Below are 19,936 nucleotides of genomic sequence, written 5' to 3' on the forward strand. Positions count from 1 at the left end.
GAAGAAATCGATAAACCAAATTAAAAATTTAACAGAAAGCATCACCAAGAGCCTAGACCATTTGGAAGCTGGAACCTGAGACAAAGAAGACCAAATATATACCCTAAAAATGAAGTCAACCACCCAGAGAAGATGGAAAAAACAATGAACATAACTTCCAAGAAATATGGGATAAAATAAAAATACCAAATTTAATATTTATCAGAATAGAAAAAGGCATGGAGATAAAAACCTAAGGCATGAACAGTCTTTTCAATGACATAATAGATAATTTCCCAAATCTAAAGAATAATATGGGATATCAAATATAAGAGACTTACAGAACCACAAGTGTACACAATTAAAACACATCCACACTTGTACAAATTATAAGAATAACTGGCATACAGAATAAAGATAGAACTTTAAAATCTGTGAGAGAACAAATAAAATTACATGTAGGGGAAAGCCAATTTGGATTTCAACTGATTTTTTAACCCAGTCATTCAAAGACACTCACAGACTGAAGGTAAAAGTTTGGGAAAAAAACATATAACTTATATGACCATCATAAACAAGTTGGGGTTTCCAACCTCATATTCAATCTAGTGGACTTCAAGCGAAATTTAGAAGGAATAAAGAAGAACATTTCATACTACTTAAGGGAATCATACATCAAGAAGACATATTAATCCTAAATATATATTCCCCCAAAATGGAGCATCTACATACAAACACTTCTCAACTTCAAGAATCAAGTAGACTACAAAACAGTAATACTCACTTACTTTAATACACCTTTCTTTTCCCTGGATAGATCCTCCAAACAAAAACTAAGCAAATAAACCATAGAATTAAATAATAAAATCAATAATTTAAACTTAATATATATAGACATATATAGAACTTTTCATTCATCATCGAGCAAATACACAATCTTCTCAACAGCACATGGATTCTTTTCTAAAACAGACCATATGTTACAAAACAAAGCAACAATTATCCAATATAAAAAATAGAAATATTACCCTGCATTCTATCAGATCATTACAGAATAAAACTAGAAATCAATAATAAAATAAAAATAAAAGCTACTCCAACAAATGGAGCCTAAATAACAAGTGAACTGCAATAAAAATTAAGGAGAAACTTTAAAAATGTACTTAGAGGTAAGTGACCACACCTGTAAAACATATCAAAATGTCTGGAACACTATGAAGGTAGACCAAAAAGTTGAGATCACTGCATTGAGCTCATTCATTAAAAGAATTAAAGGTCAACAAATAAATGACCTAACTTTACATCTCAAATCACTAGAAAAAGAAGAACAAATCAACACCAAAGTAGTAGAAGACAGGAAGTAATTAAAACCAGAGCTGAAATCAATAAAATTGAAACAAAAGAAACAATTGAAAAGATTGAGAAAATTAGAAGTTGGTTGTTTCAGAACACAAATTTATAAACCCTTAGCTACACATTAAAGTGAAAGAGAAAACCCAAATTACTAACATTCATCATGTAAAGGGTTTATCATCATGAACACTACCGAAGTACAGAAGAAAATAAAATTATTTTGAAAATGTATACTTCAATAAAATAGAAAATTATGAATACCATGATAAAGTTTTAGAGACAAATAAACTACCCAAACTGAATCAAGAGGACATGCACAATGTAAACAGATAAATAAAAACAATAAAATTGAAGATGTTATCAAAAGTGTACCAACCAAGAGAAGCCACGTCCCAGCGATGAATGATGAATTTTCAGCTGAGTTCCACAATGCCTTCAAAGAAGAATTAACACCAATACTCCTCAAATTATACCATTAAATAGAAAAGAACTCTTCCTAACTTATTCTATGAGTATTGTATTGATACAAGAAAAAAAAAGACAAAGACATATGAAGGAGTGAAAACTTCAGATCAATATCCCTGATGAAACAGACCCCAAATTTTTTTTAAATTCTCTCAAATCACATACAAAAAAACATTAAAAAGATGGTGCTCCACAATCCACAGAGATGCAATGTTATTTCAATATATTGAAATCAATAAACATAATTAATCACATCAATAGAATTAAAGATAAGAATCATATGGTCATCTCGATAGATGGAGAAAATACATTTGACAGAATGCAGATCCATTCATGCTTAAAACACTTGAAGAACAAGTGATAGTAGGAACATAGCTCAACATTGTGAAAGTCTTCTATGCTAAGCAAAAGAAATCATCATTCTAGATAGAGAAAAATTGAAGCCTTTCCCATAAAAACTGGAAGAGGATACAAACACCCTCTTTCACTTCTTTTTGACATAGTCCTTGAAATTCTGGCCAGAGCAATTGGACAGATGATAGAAATTAAAGGCTTATGAATAGGAAAATAATAATTTAACATATCATTATTTCCCAAAGACAAAATTCTACATTTAAAAGACACAAAATCTCCACCAGAAAATTTCTACACCTATTAACGAAATTCAGAAAAATAGCAGGGTATAAAATCAATACCATAAATCAAATAATTTCTATACATCAGTGATGAATCAACTGAATGAGAAATTATTAAAACTAGTCCATTCACAATAACTGCAAAAAAAGGGGAACCATCCTAATGAAAGAGGGGATAGACCTCTACAATGGAAACTACAGAATTCTAAATAAAAAAATGGAGAAAAGTCCTGAGAAGATGGAAAGATCTCCCATGCTCTTGAAAAGGCAGAATTAATATTGTCAAACTGATCATACTACAAAAACTGTTACAGATTTAATGCTGCTCCTACTAAAATGCCAATGACATTTTTCACAGAACTAGAAAAAGCAATCATGAATTTATTTGCCAAACAAGAGGCCCAGAATATCCACAGTGATAAATACCAAGAAGAGTAAAGCAGGAGGGATCACAATGCAGACCTAGAGAGTAATGGTAACAAAAATGGCATGGCATTGGCATCAAAATAGATGTGTAGTACAATGGTACAGAAGACACAGAGACAAACCCAAATAAATTGGGTTTTCTCATACTAAATTGAGGCACCAAAAACAGACAATAAAAAAAAAGAAAGCCTACTAAACAAATGGTGCTGGCAAAAATGGAAATTCATATGTAGCAAAATGAAATCAAAACTCTCTCTCTAACCCTGTGGAAAAATCAACTCAAAGGTGAGTAAAGATGTAGGCACTAAAACAGAGACCCTGCAAATAAGAGAAGAAAAATCTCCACGTAGTCAGCTTAGAAACTGACCTCTTTAACAAATCTCCAAAAGCATAAGAGTAGAATAATAATATGGATGGACTCAAAATAAAAATCTTCTCAGCAATGGAAATAATCTGTCAATCTGTAACATGAAGAGAGTGCCTACAGAATGGAAGAAAATCTTTACCATATACACCTTAGATAAAGTGATAATCTACAGGATATATGAAGAACTCAAAATATTGAATATCAAAAATAACCCAATCAGGGCTGGGGATATAGCTCAATTGGTAGAGTGCTTGCCTTGCAAGCACAAGGACCTGGGTTCAATCCCCAGCACCACACACACACAAAAAAAAAACCACAACAATCCAATGAATAAATGGGATAGTGAACTGAACCAACACTTCACAGAAGAAAAATACAAATTATCAACTAACGTGAAAAATTCCTCATCATTTCTACAATTAGAAATATTCAACTCAAAACTTCTTAAATATTTTTTCCCACTCATATTACAATGATAATTTTTTAAAAATAACACAAAAAATATGTAAAAAAATATGTTTCGTTGATGTGTGGAAAAAGGTACACTCATACATTGCTGCTTGATCTACAAATTGATTTAACCATTCTGGAAATTTTATTGAGGATTCTCAAAAAACTCAGAATTAAACCACCATTTTACCCAGTTATCCCACTCCTTGGTATAAACATAAAAAGATTTAAAACCAGCATACTACAGTGACTCAGCCACATCACTGTTTATAGCAGCTCAGTTCACATAAACTAAACTAGGGAATGAACCTAGATGCCCTTAAACATATGCATGGATAAAGAAAATGTAGTATATGCAGACAATGGAATGTTAATTAGACTTAAAGACAAAGGAAATTATTGCATTTTCTAGTAAGTGCATGAATCTAGAGCATACCACAACAAGTGAAAAGGGTCAAACCCAAAAGACTAAAGGCCAAATATTTTATCTGGCAGGTAAATGCTGATCCATAATGGGGGGTAGGTGGAATAAAAAGTCCTTGGATTGTGTAGAAGATAGTGAGAGGAAAGGAATCAGTGTAAGGTGGGGAATGACAGTAAAATGATCTGTACATCATTACCCTGAATATATGTGTGATTACACTACCTTTGTGTTTGCAACACTTGCAGCCCATGAAAGGAGAATTTGTACTCCTTTTGTGTACAATTTTTCTGAATGCATTGTACTGTCACATATAACTAATTGGAAACAATTAAAAATAATTTTGACAAATATTTGTCACATTCATTTTATTTGTAGGACTTCTTTTCAGTATGATTTCTCTGCCAGTGAGAAATGTATACATTTCCATTAAAAGTTTTCTCATATTCTTTGCATTTGTAGGGCTTCTCTTTGGTATGATTTAACTGGTGGTTAATTAGTCATATTTTTTTATTAAAAGTTTGCCACAATCTGAATATTCCTAAGCTTTCTCACCAGTATGAATTTCCTGATATCCAATAAGTTTTGATTCTACATTAAAAGCTTTTCCACATTCTTTATATTTGTATGCCTTCTGTCCAATATGAATTCTCTGGTATTGAGTAAGGCATGTTCTCAGTAGAAAGCTTTGCCCCATTCTTTCCATTTGTAGGGTTTCTCTCCAATATGTATTCTCTGGTGGTGACTAAGGACTGATTTTTTTATGTAAGGCTTTGTTGCATGCTGTACATTTGTAAGGCCTCTCTTCTGTATGAATTCTTTGATGACAAATAAGGTATGAATTTATATTAAAAGTTTTGCCACATTCTTTACACTGGTAGGCCTTCTCTCCAGTATGAATTCTCTGGTGGCAAATAAGGTACAATTTGTCATTAAAAGTTTGTTGCATGTTGTACATTTGAAGGGCTTCTTTCCTGTATGAGTTCTCTGGTGTTGAGTAAGGTGTTATCTTTGACAGAAAGTTTTGCCACATTCTTTACATTGGTGGAACTTCTCTCCAGTATGAATTCTCTGGTGCTAAGGTATGATCTTTGAGAGAAAGCTTTGCCACATTCTTTACATTGGTATGCCTTCTCTCCAGTATGAATTCTCTGGTGGCAAATAAGGTATGATTTGTCATTAAAAGCTTTGCTGCATATTGTGGGCTGGGGAGATAGCTCACTCAGTAGAGTGCTTCCCTTGCGAGCACAAAGTCCTGGGTTTGATCCCCAGCACCACAAAAAGAAAAATAAAATAAAATTTAAAAAAAGCTTTTTTGCATATTGTATATTTGAAGGGCTTCTCACCAGTATGAATTCACTGGTGGCAAATTAGGTACGATTTGTCATTAAAAGCTTTGTTGCATGTTGTACATTTGAAGGGCTTCTCTGGTGTTGAGTAAGGTTTGATCTTTGACAGAAAGTTTTGCCACATTCTTTACATTGGTAGGGCTTCTCTCCAGTATGAATTCTCTGGTGCTGAGTAAGGTATGGTCCTTGAGAGAAAGCTTTGCCACATTCTTTACATTGGTATGCCTTCTCTCCAGTATAAATTTTCTGGTGTTGAGTAAGGCATGTTCTTTGAGAGAAAGCTTTGCCACATTCCTTACATGGGTAGGGTTTCTCTCCATTATGAATTCTCTAATGGCAAATAAGGTTCAATTTGTGATTAAAATGTTTGTTGCATGTTGTACATTTGAAGGATTTCTCTCCTTTAAGAGTTCTCTGGTGTTGAGTAAGGTGTGCTCCTTCATAGAAAGTCTTGTCACATTCTTTACATTGGTAGGGCTTCTCTCCAGTGTGAATTCTCTGATGGTGAATAAGGTATGATTTTGCATTAAAAGTTTTGCCACATTCTTTACATTTGCAGAACTTCTCTCCAGTGTGAATTTTCTGCTGTTGAATGAGGCATGGTTTTTGATCATTTAATTTCTGATGTTGACTCTCACTTAAAGTTCTCTATATTGTCCTGTGTTGTAAATAGTCTAGATCACAATTTCCATATTTTTCATTAATTATTTTTTGAAATATATGTCTTTTGCCATGGTCTGTTGAAAATTCTTTCGTATTATGAGAAGTCATTGCTGAAATAAATGAAAGTCTAAAAAAATTACTTAGTAGACTGGGATGAATATATTTTGTACATATAATGGGAAATTATAGCAGAGTTAACAATGTCAGAACATCAGCAGTGTAGCAGTCTAGTAACCCAAGGCCATCATTACTTCAGAAACATGTTACATAAAAATGTACATTCACAAATATGTTGTAAAAATTACACAAATTTTTGTAGAGAGCACAATATCCAAGACATTTCTACAGAAAGCAATATAGTATAGAGAAGGAATGTATCTTACTTTTATTAACTAAAGTATTTTCTCCTTTCTTATATAGCATTGTGTAAATAGGAAAAAAATCTATAAGCTGCCTTCACTCTCAGTAGAATAAGGTAAATATAAAACATACACCAAAGTTTCTGGCTTCTTTGAAGATTGTCACACATCTGAATCATGAGGTCAGTCTACTTTTATTTATTTTTTATATGTGGTTCTTGGGATTAAGCCAAAGGGTGCTATATAACTGAACTCCAATACAAGTTCTTTAAAAATTGTTTGAGATATTTTTTCTAAGTTCTGTGACATGCCTCAAGCTTGAGAGCCTTTCAAATGTCCTTCCAATTTCCTGGGATTTCAAGCATATAACTTGAAACTTTACTATTTTTCATTGATTTTAAAACTATCACATTGTTTTCACAAATGTCTCTATAATCTACTGTTGACTCTTTTTTCAATGCACAAAACAATTAAAAATAGTACCACACACAAAAAAAGGAAATGAAGAATTAATCAAAGTAATAAACACAAACATTACAAATTGAACATTAGTGAGTTATGAATTGTCCAAAGATTGCTAAATAATCTTTTAAAGAAAGTTTAGTGAGCTAAATTCAGAGAAAAATTGTTAATATAAATAAGCAGAATTTTTATATGTGAAGAATTCCTTAAGGGAATGTGTCTGAAAGAGGTAGGTATGGTGTACAAATCTGTAGTCCTAGCAACATTGGGGAGGATGAGTAAGGATAACCATGAGTTCAAAGTCAGTTGTAGCAACTTAGTGAGATCCTGTGAAAAATGAAAAACCTATAGAATACATATAAAGGGAAGTGGGAATCAAATACATAAAGAAAAATGTGAAAGGAATCTAAGCATGCCACATGCCACTATGAAATGCATTTAACCACACATTAAACCGTTAAGCAAATTAGTAAAAAAAAAAATATATATATATATATTTATATATATATATATATACTCCTACCATGTATATATATATATATATGAAATACAGAATACAATTTACATGGTAGGAGTAGTGAGTTCTTCACTTTTAAAATTGTATTATATTATTAATGCATTATTATAAAGCAAATCAAAACAACTTAACTAGCAAAATTAAATCTAAAAGAAGTAACTGCCAAGTCAGTAGCAAGAAATGGAGCACGACCTACACTTAGGAACCTTCTGTGGCTCTCCAGTTCCAGGCTGCTGGGTAAGATGCGGGACTCAGGAAAAGGGTGCAGCCTCTGCCCTGCAAACCTCCAGAATGACTGCTGTGACTACTCACTGGTTGACCTAGGCTGTGAAAGACTGGGAGATCTCTCTGCATGACCTGAGGGTGGCATTTATCTTTCCAACCCCAGATCCAGGATTCCTTGGCTGTCAAGTCTCCTGGCCCAATCATGTTCCAAGTTGTACTCAGAATAGCACCATTGGAAGGTGTTTCAAGAAGAATGGTGGCCAATCAAAAGTGCCAATTGCAGCAGGTGGGTGAATGAATGACAGAAAGTTTGACCAATCAGCACAGACAAGGGCCCTAATTGTCCACTCTGTGCAGGCTCTATTAGATGACACCTTGTCCTGAGAAGGCAAACAAAAGTCTATTCATGCCAGAAGGTGAGCAAAGCTGTGGAACATGATGGGTGAAACAGTGAGCACTTTGCACAGTTGTTTCATTCTACCAAAAGAGAGACCCTGCAGGATAACAAACAATTTGACCAATTAGAAATGCCCAACATTGTTTAGGAAGATTTACTGGGCATTTCTAGAATACCTGTATATATATTATAAAACAGCTGCTCTCAACTTGCCCCCCAAACATTTAAAACTTTTGCTACATCTGTACATTTTTAAATTTTAAACAGATTGCTGATATATGTTACAGTAATAATACAATGTTACATAAATGTCCATTTTTTTGGCAGTGCTTGGGATTGAACGCAGGGCCTTGTGCTTGCAAGGCAAGCACTCTACCAACTGAGCTATATCCCCAGCCCCCCATTTGCTTTAAAAAGTCAGAAATGTCTTCTGGAGGTGACATTGAAATGGAGTTGTTAGACCACCTCTAGAAATGACATTGTCCATATTTATTCAGGTGGTTAGAGGACATTGAGAAGACTTTGACCTTGAGAATGGAGGGTCCTGGGCCAGACTGGTTATGTGTAAATAACATTTTTCATATTATAATCATTCCTTGGTGTATGCATTTTACTCCTCATTCTTGTATATATAGCTGACAATGCTAAGTATTTTTTGATATATCGACTTTTTAGATATTGTAATGTTCAAAGTAGAAGCAGTAAAATATAACACATTTTGTAAATTTCTTTTTTTGAACACTTCTAGGAAATGTTTTGTAGAGGACAATTGCCACAAAACCTATTGAATAATAAGCATTTTATGCTGGTTCTCTAAAGCACCATGCCAGTGTGCTTACAATGAGGCAAAAGTAACCATTGATCCAATGTCTGTGGGTTTTCTTTTACTTTGATCTGTAAATAGTGTATATAAAGAATAAACAAGTTGTAATCTACACCTAGTTTTTCTAGCTGGATTTTCTTCTCAAAATCAGATCATTATAACACATTGGGTTGGTGAAGGACCAGAATGCTCATATTTTCATGTCATTTTCAAATTAGAAGTATTGTTATATGTGTGCAGTTTCTTGAAGACTGTCATGTACATAGTGGACAAACTGAGTTTTTAATTGAAATATCTAGTCTGATTAGATGTTTAGAAGTGTCTGATGAATTTTAAGTGTACACATACTAAAATATCACTTCATGTGTCTAAAGGTTCTCTCTGATATGTAGAGGCTAACACACAATAAGTTGGGGGGACACAGAATAAGCTTTCATTGGATTTAATAAAGTGAAATTAAGGGAAGGAAGTGGAGGTGGGTATAAGAATGATAATAGACTGAGTCACATAAATTTCCTTTGTTCATATATGAATACATGAGCAGTGTAACTCCACATTGCATACAACCACAAACATGGGAAGTTTCATTCCACGTATGTACTTAAGTCAAAATACATACTACTGTCATGTATATCTAAAAAGAATAAAAATTTTAAAAAGAAAAATAATAAATCTAAAAGAAATACAAATAATGCAATCTACAGGGAACTCTAAATCTAAGGAAACAAATAGAATGAAAGGAAGGAATAGAAGAGTGTTACATAACAACTTGGCCAAAAGAAAGCTGGGAAGGCCAAATTATGATATAGAAAACAGTTGAATGTAAGACATTATCTAAGATAAAATATATTTTAAATAAAAAACTTTGAAGGTAGGCAGAGTAGAATATTATGTGAAGATATATAAAGCTTTCCCTAGACTACTGCTAAAAGAGTAGATGTAGTTTCAACTCACACCATATATCTAAGACATAAAATGTTAAGATTGACAGAAGTAAATAAATAGAAAACAACACTTGAATACTTGGAGAACAATATGCACTTGCTGTAAAGAAAAAGTCAAACAAAATGGAAATTAAAAAACAAAAGACTGAAAATAATTTAAACAAATTTGATGTACATACTAATTGTTTTCAATAGAAATGGAATATCATAGTGGATCAATGAATGGGAAATTAATAAACCAAAGGTTAATAGGTATAAAAATATTAAAATTATTTTCTGATCATCAGAGAATAATGTTAGAAATCTAATGTGGAAATGATGTTCAAAATCCACAAATATGTGGCAATTGATTGAACAATCTTCAACATAAACTTTTTCCAAAATTGAATGATTAAAAGACCTTTGTACTTCTCAAAATTATCTGAAGACTCCACGTTAATACCTTGCAAACTCCCAATGATATTTTTTGCAAAGACAGAAAAAGCTTATTCTAGAAATTTTACGGAATCTCAAAATTTTATGGATATATCAAATATATTCAAAATAGAAACAAAATTGGGAGAAGGTTGTTTCATAATTTAAAAATATTAAAAACTCTAAAATTTAATTAGTAACAGTGACATCAATTAAGACAGATGGACATAGTGAATTCTGAGTGTAATAAAGCCTTGCATATACAGCAAATTAAGATATTTGAACACAAAAGTTTATTACAGCATTAATCAACAGTGCTGCAATGTGGAAGCAAACCAAATAACCCTTGAAATGAGTGGATGAAGCAATTTGGAATAAAGAAACTACAGAATATTTTTCAAGATAAAAATGAATTTTTGCAAAATCTATAATCAATATAAATTTTTAGTACATTATATTAACTGGAATATGTCACTACCACAAACAAAAATATGGGAGAACTCTACTTCTATAAGACAACTAAAAACAAAGAAACAAACATGCAAAAAACCTTTTAAACAGAAATGACATTAGTGATAGAAGACAGAAATAAGTACTTATTTACATAGAAATATATTTATTGATTTTTGAGATGTAAGCATTCTATAGATATATTATGTGACAATTTGAAATAATATTGTTGAACAGTATGCATGATATGGTGAGAGAGCAATTATTGTTTTGTGGATTTGATAACAATTAAAATTACAAATGAAACATAAAATAAAAAGAATTTTAAAATATTGAAAGATACCTTTAAAATGCTATTGTCTTTATCCTATAAATAAGAACAAATTCATGAAAATATATATATATAAAGTGCATGCATATAATCCAGAACTACAATTGTAATTCTGAGGTAGGAAGTTAATAATTTCAAAGCCATCTTCAGAAACTTTGTGAGAACTTCTCTACAAATATAATTAGAAAGGTGCTTGGGATGTAGCCAATTATTAGAGTACCACTGGATTCTATCACTATTAAATTCACATGTAAAAAATTTACATTACTATGTACATACACAGGAAAAAAATCAATCTGGATAAAATATAAAATTTATTTTAAAAAGTATATTATTTATACAAACAAGTAAAAGCATATAAAATTTTATTGGCAATAGAAACAAGAATAAGTTTATCTTAAATCCAACAATGTCCCAATTGGTGAAGTAATGGAAATTGTCATATATTCATAAAATATAGACAAAAATAAAACAGTGTTATATAAAGTGAGGGAACCTCTCCTACAACATGAAATGTAGCCTATAAAATGAAATAAAAGGGGCTGGGAGATAGCTCAGTTGGTAGAGTGCTTGCCTTATAAGCACAAGGCCCTGGGTTCGATCCCCAGCACACACAAAAAAAATATGAAAGAATAAAGGAAAAGAAAATTTAACCAACCATAGACATGTTATTTACAAATGCTTTCATATAACTACAATCTGCAACTATCGCTACATGCCACAGAAAAGCACTTACTGTGAAATTTGACTTTCATAAAAATGGATTTTCACAGAAAATCCATAACAAATATTTATTTATGAAGAGCACATGTAATTGAATTTTAATGAATAATATTAAACTGATTTAGGATATTGATTTATTAAAATCCCTTGACCTAGAATTTTCCAAAAATGTGCACATTATCAACTGGAGACCCACAGATATCTGAAAATATTTTAGATCATGCTGCCACTAACTAGCAAAGGGGAGTTGGGTGGTTAATTTAAGTGAACTGGGACATCAGTGTAGAAACACGGAAGAATTTAAAAACATGATAAACATAGGACAGTTCATATTTGATGATAACAGAAGAAATAAAATGAAGCTTCTGAAAAATCTTTTCTGCTAGATATCTTCTCTATCAACATTTTAAAGTTTGGTTTCTTCCTTAAACATTGGGCCTCTCAACTGTGTCTTCTTTTAAGTGTAGGCCACAATATTTTATATCATTGAATTACTCTCAGTATCACTTTTCTAGAGTGAAGGATATACAACACACCAAGAAAGGTAGAGATTAAAGACTAAAAGGAAAGTCATTCATATTTTATTTATACCAAAAGTGCCCTGTTATTCTTGAAAGCACAAATCTGAAACACATTCTTATAGAGAAGTTCCCAGAAGATATTCAAGAAGGGAATAAAATTAAATAATCATAACTAATTAAAAATTGTGAAGGGAAGTTATTCATTCCCAGGAAGACCAAGGTTCTGTAATTCTCTAGCATCACATCTCTATATAAATTTTGTTGAGATGGCTGAAGGCATTTCCACTCCTCTTCAGTGAAATCAATGGCCACATCTTTGAATGTCAGCAGTTCCTGAAATAAGAATAGGTAAATTAATAGTACAGAGGAGAAGGGAGCAGCCCAAATTTCATCTGACAGTGACTGCAGACTATGGATCGACTGGAGGAGGTTCTGAATGCATCAGGCCTTGGAATGCCCAGAGAACCTCTGTTGAAGAGGTGACTGTCTACTGTTAGCCTGCAGACTGACTTCAGACCACAAAGGGATCACCAGTCTCCTGCTTTTGCCTAAAAGTTCACTGCCATCATACTGACAGGTTTTGTTAAACGTGGCTGCCACAACTTTGAGACAATAGCCAAGACCTGTAGGACTTGTGGATGGACTGACAAAGCCCCATCTCCAGGACCCTTCAGACCAATTGACTGCACCCTGCACTGGGAACTCACCCCACCTCTATGACCCCTGAATCTGACAGACCACTCTGTGCTCCAGGACCCCTTCCCAACCAACCACTCCCTGTCTCTAGGACACCCGGCAAAATAACCAATGCCCTTAGCTGCAGCTCCCCATTTGTTAACATACTTGTAAACCAGTATGTCCATCTTGATTCATCCCAGATGTGGAAGCTTCCGTCTTTAGGTGGGGCAAATTCCATCTTGAGATGCCTGCTGTAAACTGGAAGCTCATTGTCATGTACCTCTCATGCAGCAGGCTACTGAAGAATGAGAGCTTTGATTAATACATGACTGTTATAGTGCAGGGGTTTTTTTTCTATTTCAAAAATTGTAAGTTTTTGTCTCTTTACTTTTCTTGCTCTATTTTCCTTTTATTTACCTATTTCCTCAGAGTCTTTTTCTCCCTTTTGTCATGAAAACAACCAACTTCTTTTGAATGCACTTTCACACTTTCTACAATCTAGAACTTATATATGCTCTTTTCTAGTCCCATTAATAGTTACATCCTACACCCCTCCACATCCTCTTTGTCCTCCTTTAAAAACTGCAGACCTTATTACAAATGTATCTGTTACACTGTAGATAATAATTGAACTCATTCTCTCTGTTTATTATGACAATATTGTTAGTGTCTTCAAAGTTGCTATTTGTTTTATGGCTGCATATTATCTGTATTGGGTGCTGCTAATGTTGATCTCCCCCTTAAAGAAGATGTTTTGGAAACCTATAGGGTCACTGTAAGTCTATAAGGGAGAAAATGTACCACCAAAGATCTGCACTGCTAGAGGGGAAGATACATGAACAACATGAAAAAATGAGGGAAAAAAATGTTCCAAATAAACCTAGATTCTATAGTCAGAGAACCCAGTGACAAGATGGTAGAAGAAATGTCAGAAAAGGATTTCAGAAAATACATAATTAAAATGATTTATGAAGCAATGGATGCAATGCAGACAATGAATGATCACTCCAATAATCTGTTGAAAGAGCAACTGCAGGAAGGAAAATATCATTTCAACAGAGATAGTGATTCTCAAAAAAAATGAAAATCCTTGAAATGAAGGAAAGAATAAACTAAATAAAAAACCCAATGGAGAGTATCACCAACAGAATACATCACTTGGAAGAAAAAACTTCAGATAATGAAGACAAAATATCTTATCTTGAAAATAAAGTTGATCAAATGGAAGATGGTAACAATCATAAATGACACCTCCAAGAACTCTGGGACATCATGAAAAGATCAAATTTAAGAATTATTGGGATTGAGGAAGGCACAGAAATACAAACCAAAGGAATAAACAACCTATTCAATGACCTGATGTTAAAAATTTTCCCAAAACTGAAGAATGAAGTGGAAAATCAAATGCAAGAGGGTTACAGAACACCATATGCACAAAATTACAACAGATCCCCAGCAAGTCACATTATAATAAATATGCCTCATATATAAAATAAAGGTAGAATTTTAAGGCTACAATAGAAAAGCATAAGAATACATATAGGGGAAACAAATATGGATATCAGTAAATTTCTCAGCCCAGACTCTAAAAGTTAGAAGGGCCTGGAATAACACGTTTCAAATTCTGAAAAACATTGTTGCCAACAAAGAATCCTATACCCAGCACAAGTAATGTTCAGATTTGAAGACAAAAAAAATCCTTCTGGGATAAACAAAAGTTAAAAGAATTTACAAATAGAAAGCCTGTGCTACAGAACATTCTCAGCAAAATATTTTATGTGGAGGAAATGGAAAACAACAAGGTAGGTGAACAAAGGGAGAAACTATCTGAAAGGAAAAAAAAATCAAAGGAGATACCAACTCAAGTTAAAAACCAAAAATAAACCTAAATGCCTGGGAATACAAATCATATCTCATGATAACCCTGAATGTTAGTGGCCTAAATTCATCAAAGAAAAGAGATAGACTGGCAGATAGGATTAAAAAGAAAGATCCAACAATATGCTATCTTCACAAGACTCATCTCATACAAAAGGACACTGCAGACTAAAGGTAAAAGGATAAAAATACCTACCACACACAAGTACTCAGTATAAAAGTGGGGGTTTCATCCTTATATCAGATAAATTGGACTTCAAGCCATGGTTAGTTAGAAAGGATAAATAGGGAAATTTCATACTGTTTAAGGGAGCCATAAATCAGGAAGACATTATTATCATAAATATTTATGCCCTGAAAAACAGGGCATTCATGTACATCAAACAAATCGTTCTCAATTTCAGGAATGAAAGAGACCACAACACAATAATTCTGGGTGACTTTAACACACCGCTGTCACCACTGAATAGATCTTCCAAACTAAAACTAAACAAATAAATCATAGAATTCAATAAAACTATCAATAACTTAGACTTAACAGACATATATAGAATATTCAATCCACTAATGAGTGATTACACTTTCTTCTCAGCAGCACAAGGATCCTTCTCTAAAACAGACCATATGTTATGCCACAAAGCAGCCCTTAGCAAATGCAAAACAAAAGAGATACTACCTTGCATTCTATCAGATCATAATGGAAGGAAATTAGAAATCAATGACAAAAAAACCCAGAAACTACTTCAATACCTACAGACTAAATAATATGCTACTGAATGAGGCATGGATAACAGAAATCATCAGAGAGGAAATAAAAAAAATTCTTAAAGGTAAATGAGACTGATCATACAACATATCAAATCTCTGGGACATCATGAAAGCAGTACTAAGAAGAAAATTCATTGCATGGAGATCATTCAAAAAAATACTAAAAAGTCAACAAATAGGTGACCTAACATTACATCTCAAAACACTAGATAAAGAAGAATAGAACAACAACAGAAGTAGCAGAAGACAGAAAATAATTAAAATCAGAGCTGAAATCAATGGGATCAAAACAAAAGAAACAATTCAAAAATTGAGAAAACAAAAAGTTGTTTTTTGAAAAAGTAATCAAAATAGATAAACCATTAGCCACACTAACAAAGGAGAGCGAAAACTCAAATTATAAAAATTCATGATTAAAAGGGAAATATCATGACAGATACCACTGAAATATATAACAAAATGAGAAGATACTTTGAAAATCTATACTCCAACAAAATAGAAAATATTGAAGACATTGACAAATTTCTAGAGACATATGATCTTCCCAAACTAAACCTAGTGGACATATACAATTTAAACATATCAATTTCAAGCAGTGAAATACAAGAAGTCATAAAAATCATATGAACCAGGAAAGTCCAATACCAGATTTATTCTCAAATGAATTCTATAAGACCTTCAAAGAAGAACACATTCCAATACTCCTTAAAGTATTCCAGAAAATAGAAAAGGAGGGAACCTTTCCCAATTCATTCTATGAAGCAGTATCACTCTGATACCAAAAGCAGACAAAGACACATCAAGAAAAGAAAAATTTAGAGTGATATCTTTGATGAATATAGATGCAAAAATCCTTAATAAATTTTTTACAAATCACATACAAAAACATATAAAGAAGATAGTGAACCATTATCAAGAGGGGTTTATCCCAGGGATGCAAGGTTGGTTCAACATCCAGAAAACAATAAATATAATTCATCACTTCAATAGACTTTAGGTTAAGAGGTAAAGAATTATATAATTATTTCAATAGATGTAGAGTAAAAGTGTTTGACCCCTTCATACTCAAAGTACTAGGAAACATAGGGACAGTAGGAACGTACCTCGACATTGTAAAGGCTACTTATGCTAAGCCCACAGCCAACATCATTCTTAGGGGATAAAAATGGAAATATTACCTTTAAAAACTGTAGGAAGAGAGGGATGCCCTGTTTCACCACTTCTATTCAACATTTTTCTTGCAATACTAGCCAGAGAAATTAGACCAAAGAAATTAAAGGGATATGAATAGGAAAAGAAGAACTAAAAGTATCTCTATTTGTCAATGACACAATTCTATATTTACAGGATCAAAAAAAAATCCACCAGAAAACTTCTAGACCTAATACATGAATTCAGCAAAATAGTGGAATAGAAAATCAACATACATAAACCTAAAGCACTTTAATTCATAAGCAATGTAATATCTGGAAGGGAAATGAGGAAAACAACTCTGTTCAAAGTAGCCTCAAAAAAAAAAAATACTTGGGAATCAACCTAATCAAAGAGGCGAAAGATCTCTACAAAGAAAACTATGTACATTAAAGAAATAAATGGCAGAAAATCTTAAAAGTTGGAAAGATCTCCCATGTTCTTGGATAGGAAAAATTAATATTATCAAAATGGTCTTACTTCCAAAGTGTTATACATATTTAATGCAATTCCAAATAAAATCCCAATGACATTTATCATAGAAACAGAGAAAGCAATCATGAAATTCATGTGGAAGAACAAAAGAACCAGAAAAACCAAAGCAATCCTTTACAGGAACAGTGATGCAGGAGGTATCACAATACCAGACCTTAAACTGTACTATAGAGGAAGAGTAACAAAAACAGTATGATATTGACACCAAAATAGACAGGAATACCAATGGTACAAGATAGAAAGACCAGAGACATACCCATATAAATGCAGTTACCTCATACTAGACAAAGGTGACAAAAATTTACAATGGAAAAATGATAGCATATTAAACAAATGGTGCTGGCAAAACTGAAAATCCATATGCAGTAAAATGAAATCAAAATTCTATCTCTCACCCTGTACAAAACTCAACTCAAAATGGATCATCTTGAGACCCTTCACCAAATAGAAGAAAATATTGACCCAAATCTACATCATGGTGACTCAGGACCACATTTCTTCAACAAGACCCACATAGCACAAGAAATAAAAGTAAGAATCAATAAATGGGAAAGATTCAAACTAAAAAGCTTTTTTATCAGCAAAGGAAGCAATCAATAATGTTAAAAGAAAGCCTACAGAGTCAGAGGAAATCTTTTCCACACATACTTCAGACAGAACACTAATCTACAAAGTGTATAAAGAACTTAAAAAACAATTTACAAAAAAATACAAAGACACCCATCAATACATGAGGCTAAGGAACTGGGCAGACACTTCAGAGAAGATATACAGGTGATCAACAAATGTATGAAAAAGTGCTCATCATCCCTAGTAATTAGAGAAATGTAAATTAAATTGACCCTAAGAGTTCATCTAACTCCAATTAGAATGGCTAATATTAGTAACACAAGCAATAACAAGTGTTGGCATGAATGTGGTGAAAAAGGCACACTCATACATGGCTAGTAGAGTGCAAATTGGTGCAGCCACTCTGGCACATAATATGGAGATTTCTCAGGAAACTTGGAATGAACCCTTCATTTGGCCCAGCTATCCCACTCCTCGGTATATACCCAAAGGACTTAAAATCAGCAAACTACAGTGATGCAGCCACATCAGTGTTCATAGAAGTTCAAATTAAAATAGCTACATTGTGAAACAAACCAACATGTCCTTCAACTGATGAATGGATAAAGAAAATGTGGTATATATACACAATGGAATGTTACTCAGACACAGAGAAGAATAAAATTATGGCATTTGCTGGTAAATGGATAAAGGTGGAAATTATCATGCTAAGTTAAATAGGCCAAGCCCAAACAACCAAAGACAAAATGTTTTCTCAGATAAGTGAATGAGGATATATAATAAGGGGCTATGGTGGGGAGAAGAGAAGAATGAAGGAACTTTGGATGGTATAGAGGAAAATGGGGCAAGAGTGGGTGGGGGAAGGAAAGAGTAGAATGAGACAGTATTAACCTATGTATAAGTTTTATTACATTAATTGTGTGAATCTACATTGTGTACAACCATAGAAATGAAAATTTGTACCCAATTTGTGTACAATGAATCAAAAAGCAGGGAATTCTCAGAAAAAATTGTACAATCATGAATCAGAGATTACTGAAATGAAGAATCTGATTCAGTTGTTCTGGGATGAAGCTGGGTTTTCTGAAAATGTAATGATTTCTCTAGTTATTCCAAGACCACAGTGGGATTAGAGAAACTTTTGAAAGGTAATGAAGTTGACCACATAAAGAAAATACTAGTGAATTTGAGTTCAAATATTTTATGGTATTTATGTATGTTATTAAAATATCAACTAGCAACAACCCCATTTGAATATTTTGTTTGTGCTTTGTTTTTCAAATTAAATTTATTTTAATATGTAAAATAAAATTATACATAATTATGCAGTAAAGTTTTAATATATGTATATGTTATATTATGTTTATAACAGGATAAAATTCTAGCTTTTCAGATATTTTTCATTTTTATTAAATTTTTTTGATTTTTTTAGTTCTCCATGACAGTAGAATCCATTTTCATTAACTTTTACAAGCATGGGATATATCCTATTATAATTAGAATAACAATTATCTTGTGGGTGAGAATGATGGTGGAAAGAAAGAATGCACTGAGCCTGGAGGAGGTCAAACTAACAAGTCATTTACAGACACAGATTGATGCTCACCTTTGCCTCCAAGAGCAGCATGTTACCTGAATGCACTTTTGTGCTGCCCTTTTGGTCCTGGGACACTGGGGAGACTGGGTTAGTTTGAAGAGAAGTTAGCTCTGAAGCTGTGTCCAGCCTGCCCATATCTGCTGATTTGATTGTGTCCAGAGAACAACCCAAAGCCCTGTGGATCCTGTGCAGGAGTTAGTGCCAGTCAGGACATGAGGGTCCATGCTCAGTCCCTGGGGTTTCTGCTTCCCAGTTTATGGGGACAACTCGGGACATTTACACAGACCAGTATTGTTGGTGCTGCCTGGTCCTTCAGGTAAGTCCTCATAAAATGTTCAGTGCTGTAGATATTTGTTTTAATTATTCTAATACCAGGTGCCAGAGTTAACATCCAGAAAAAGCATTCTCCATCTTACTTTTCTAAATCTCCAGGATACAGAGTCATCATCACATTTTGATCAAGAGAAAATATTTACATTTACACT

The 19,936-nt window shown here is 33.0% G+C and overlaps 1 protein-coding gene across 1 annotated transcript; it reads right to left on the minus strand.

Annotated features, from left to right (window-relative positions):
* Positions 1–4,637: 4,637 nt before the first annotated feature.
* Positions 4,638–19,481, minus strand: LOC124965318 (zinc finger protein 570-like). Its single transcript, XM_047526210.1, is given in 5 exon segments — positions 4,638–4,726; positions 4,895–5,008; positions 5,172–5,282; positions 5,553–6,030; positions 19,461–19,481. Coding segments are annotated over 5 exon segments (813 nt in total).
* Between the last annotated feature and the right edge of the window lie 455 nt (positions 19,482–19,936).

This window comes from Sciurus carolinensis, chromosome 15 (genome assembly GCF_902686445.1).
Source record: "Sciurus carolinensis chromosome 15, mSciCar1.2, whole genome shotgun sequence".
Taxonomy (NCBI): Eukaryota; Metazoa; Chordata; class Mammalia; order Rodentia; family Sciuridae; genus Sciurus; species Sciurus carolinensis.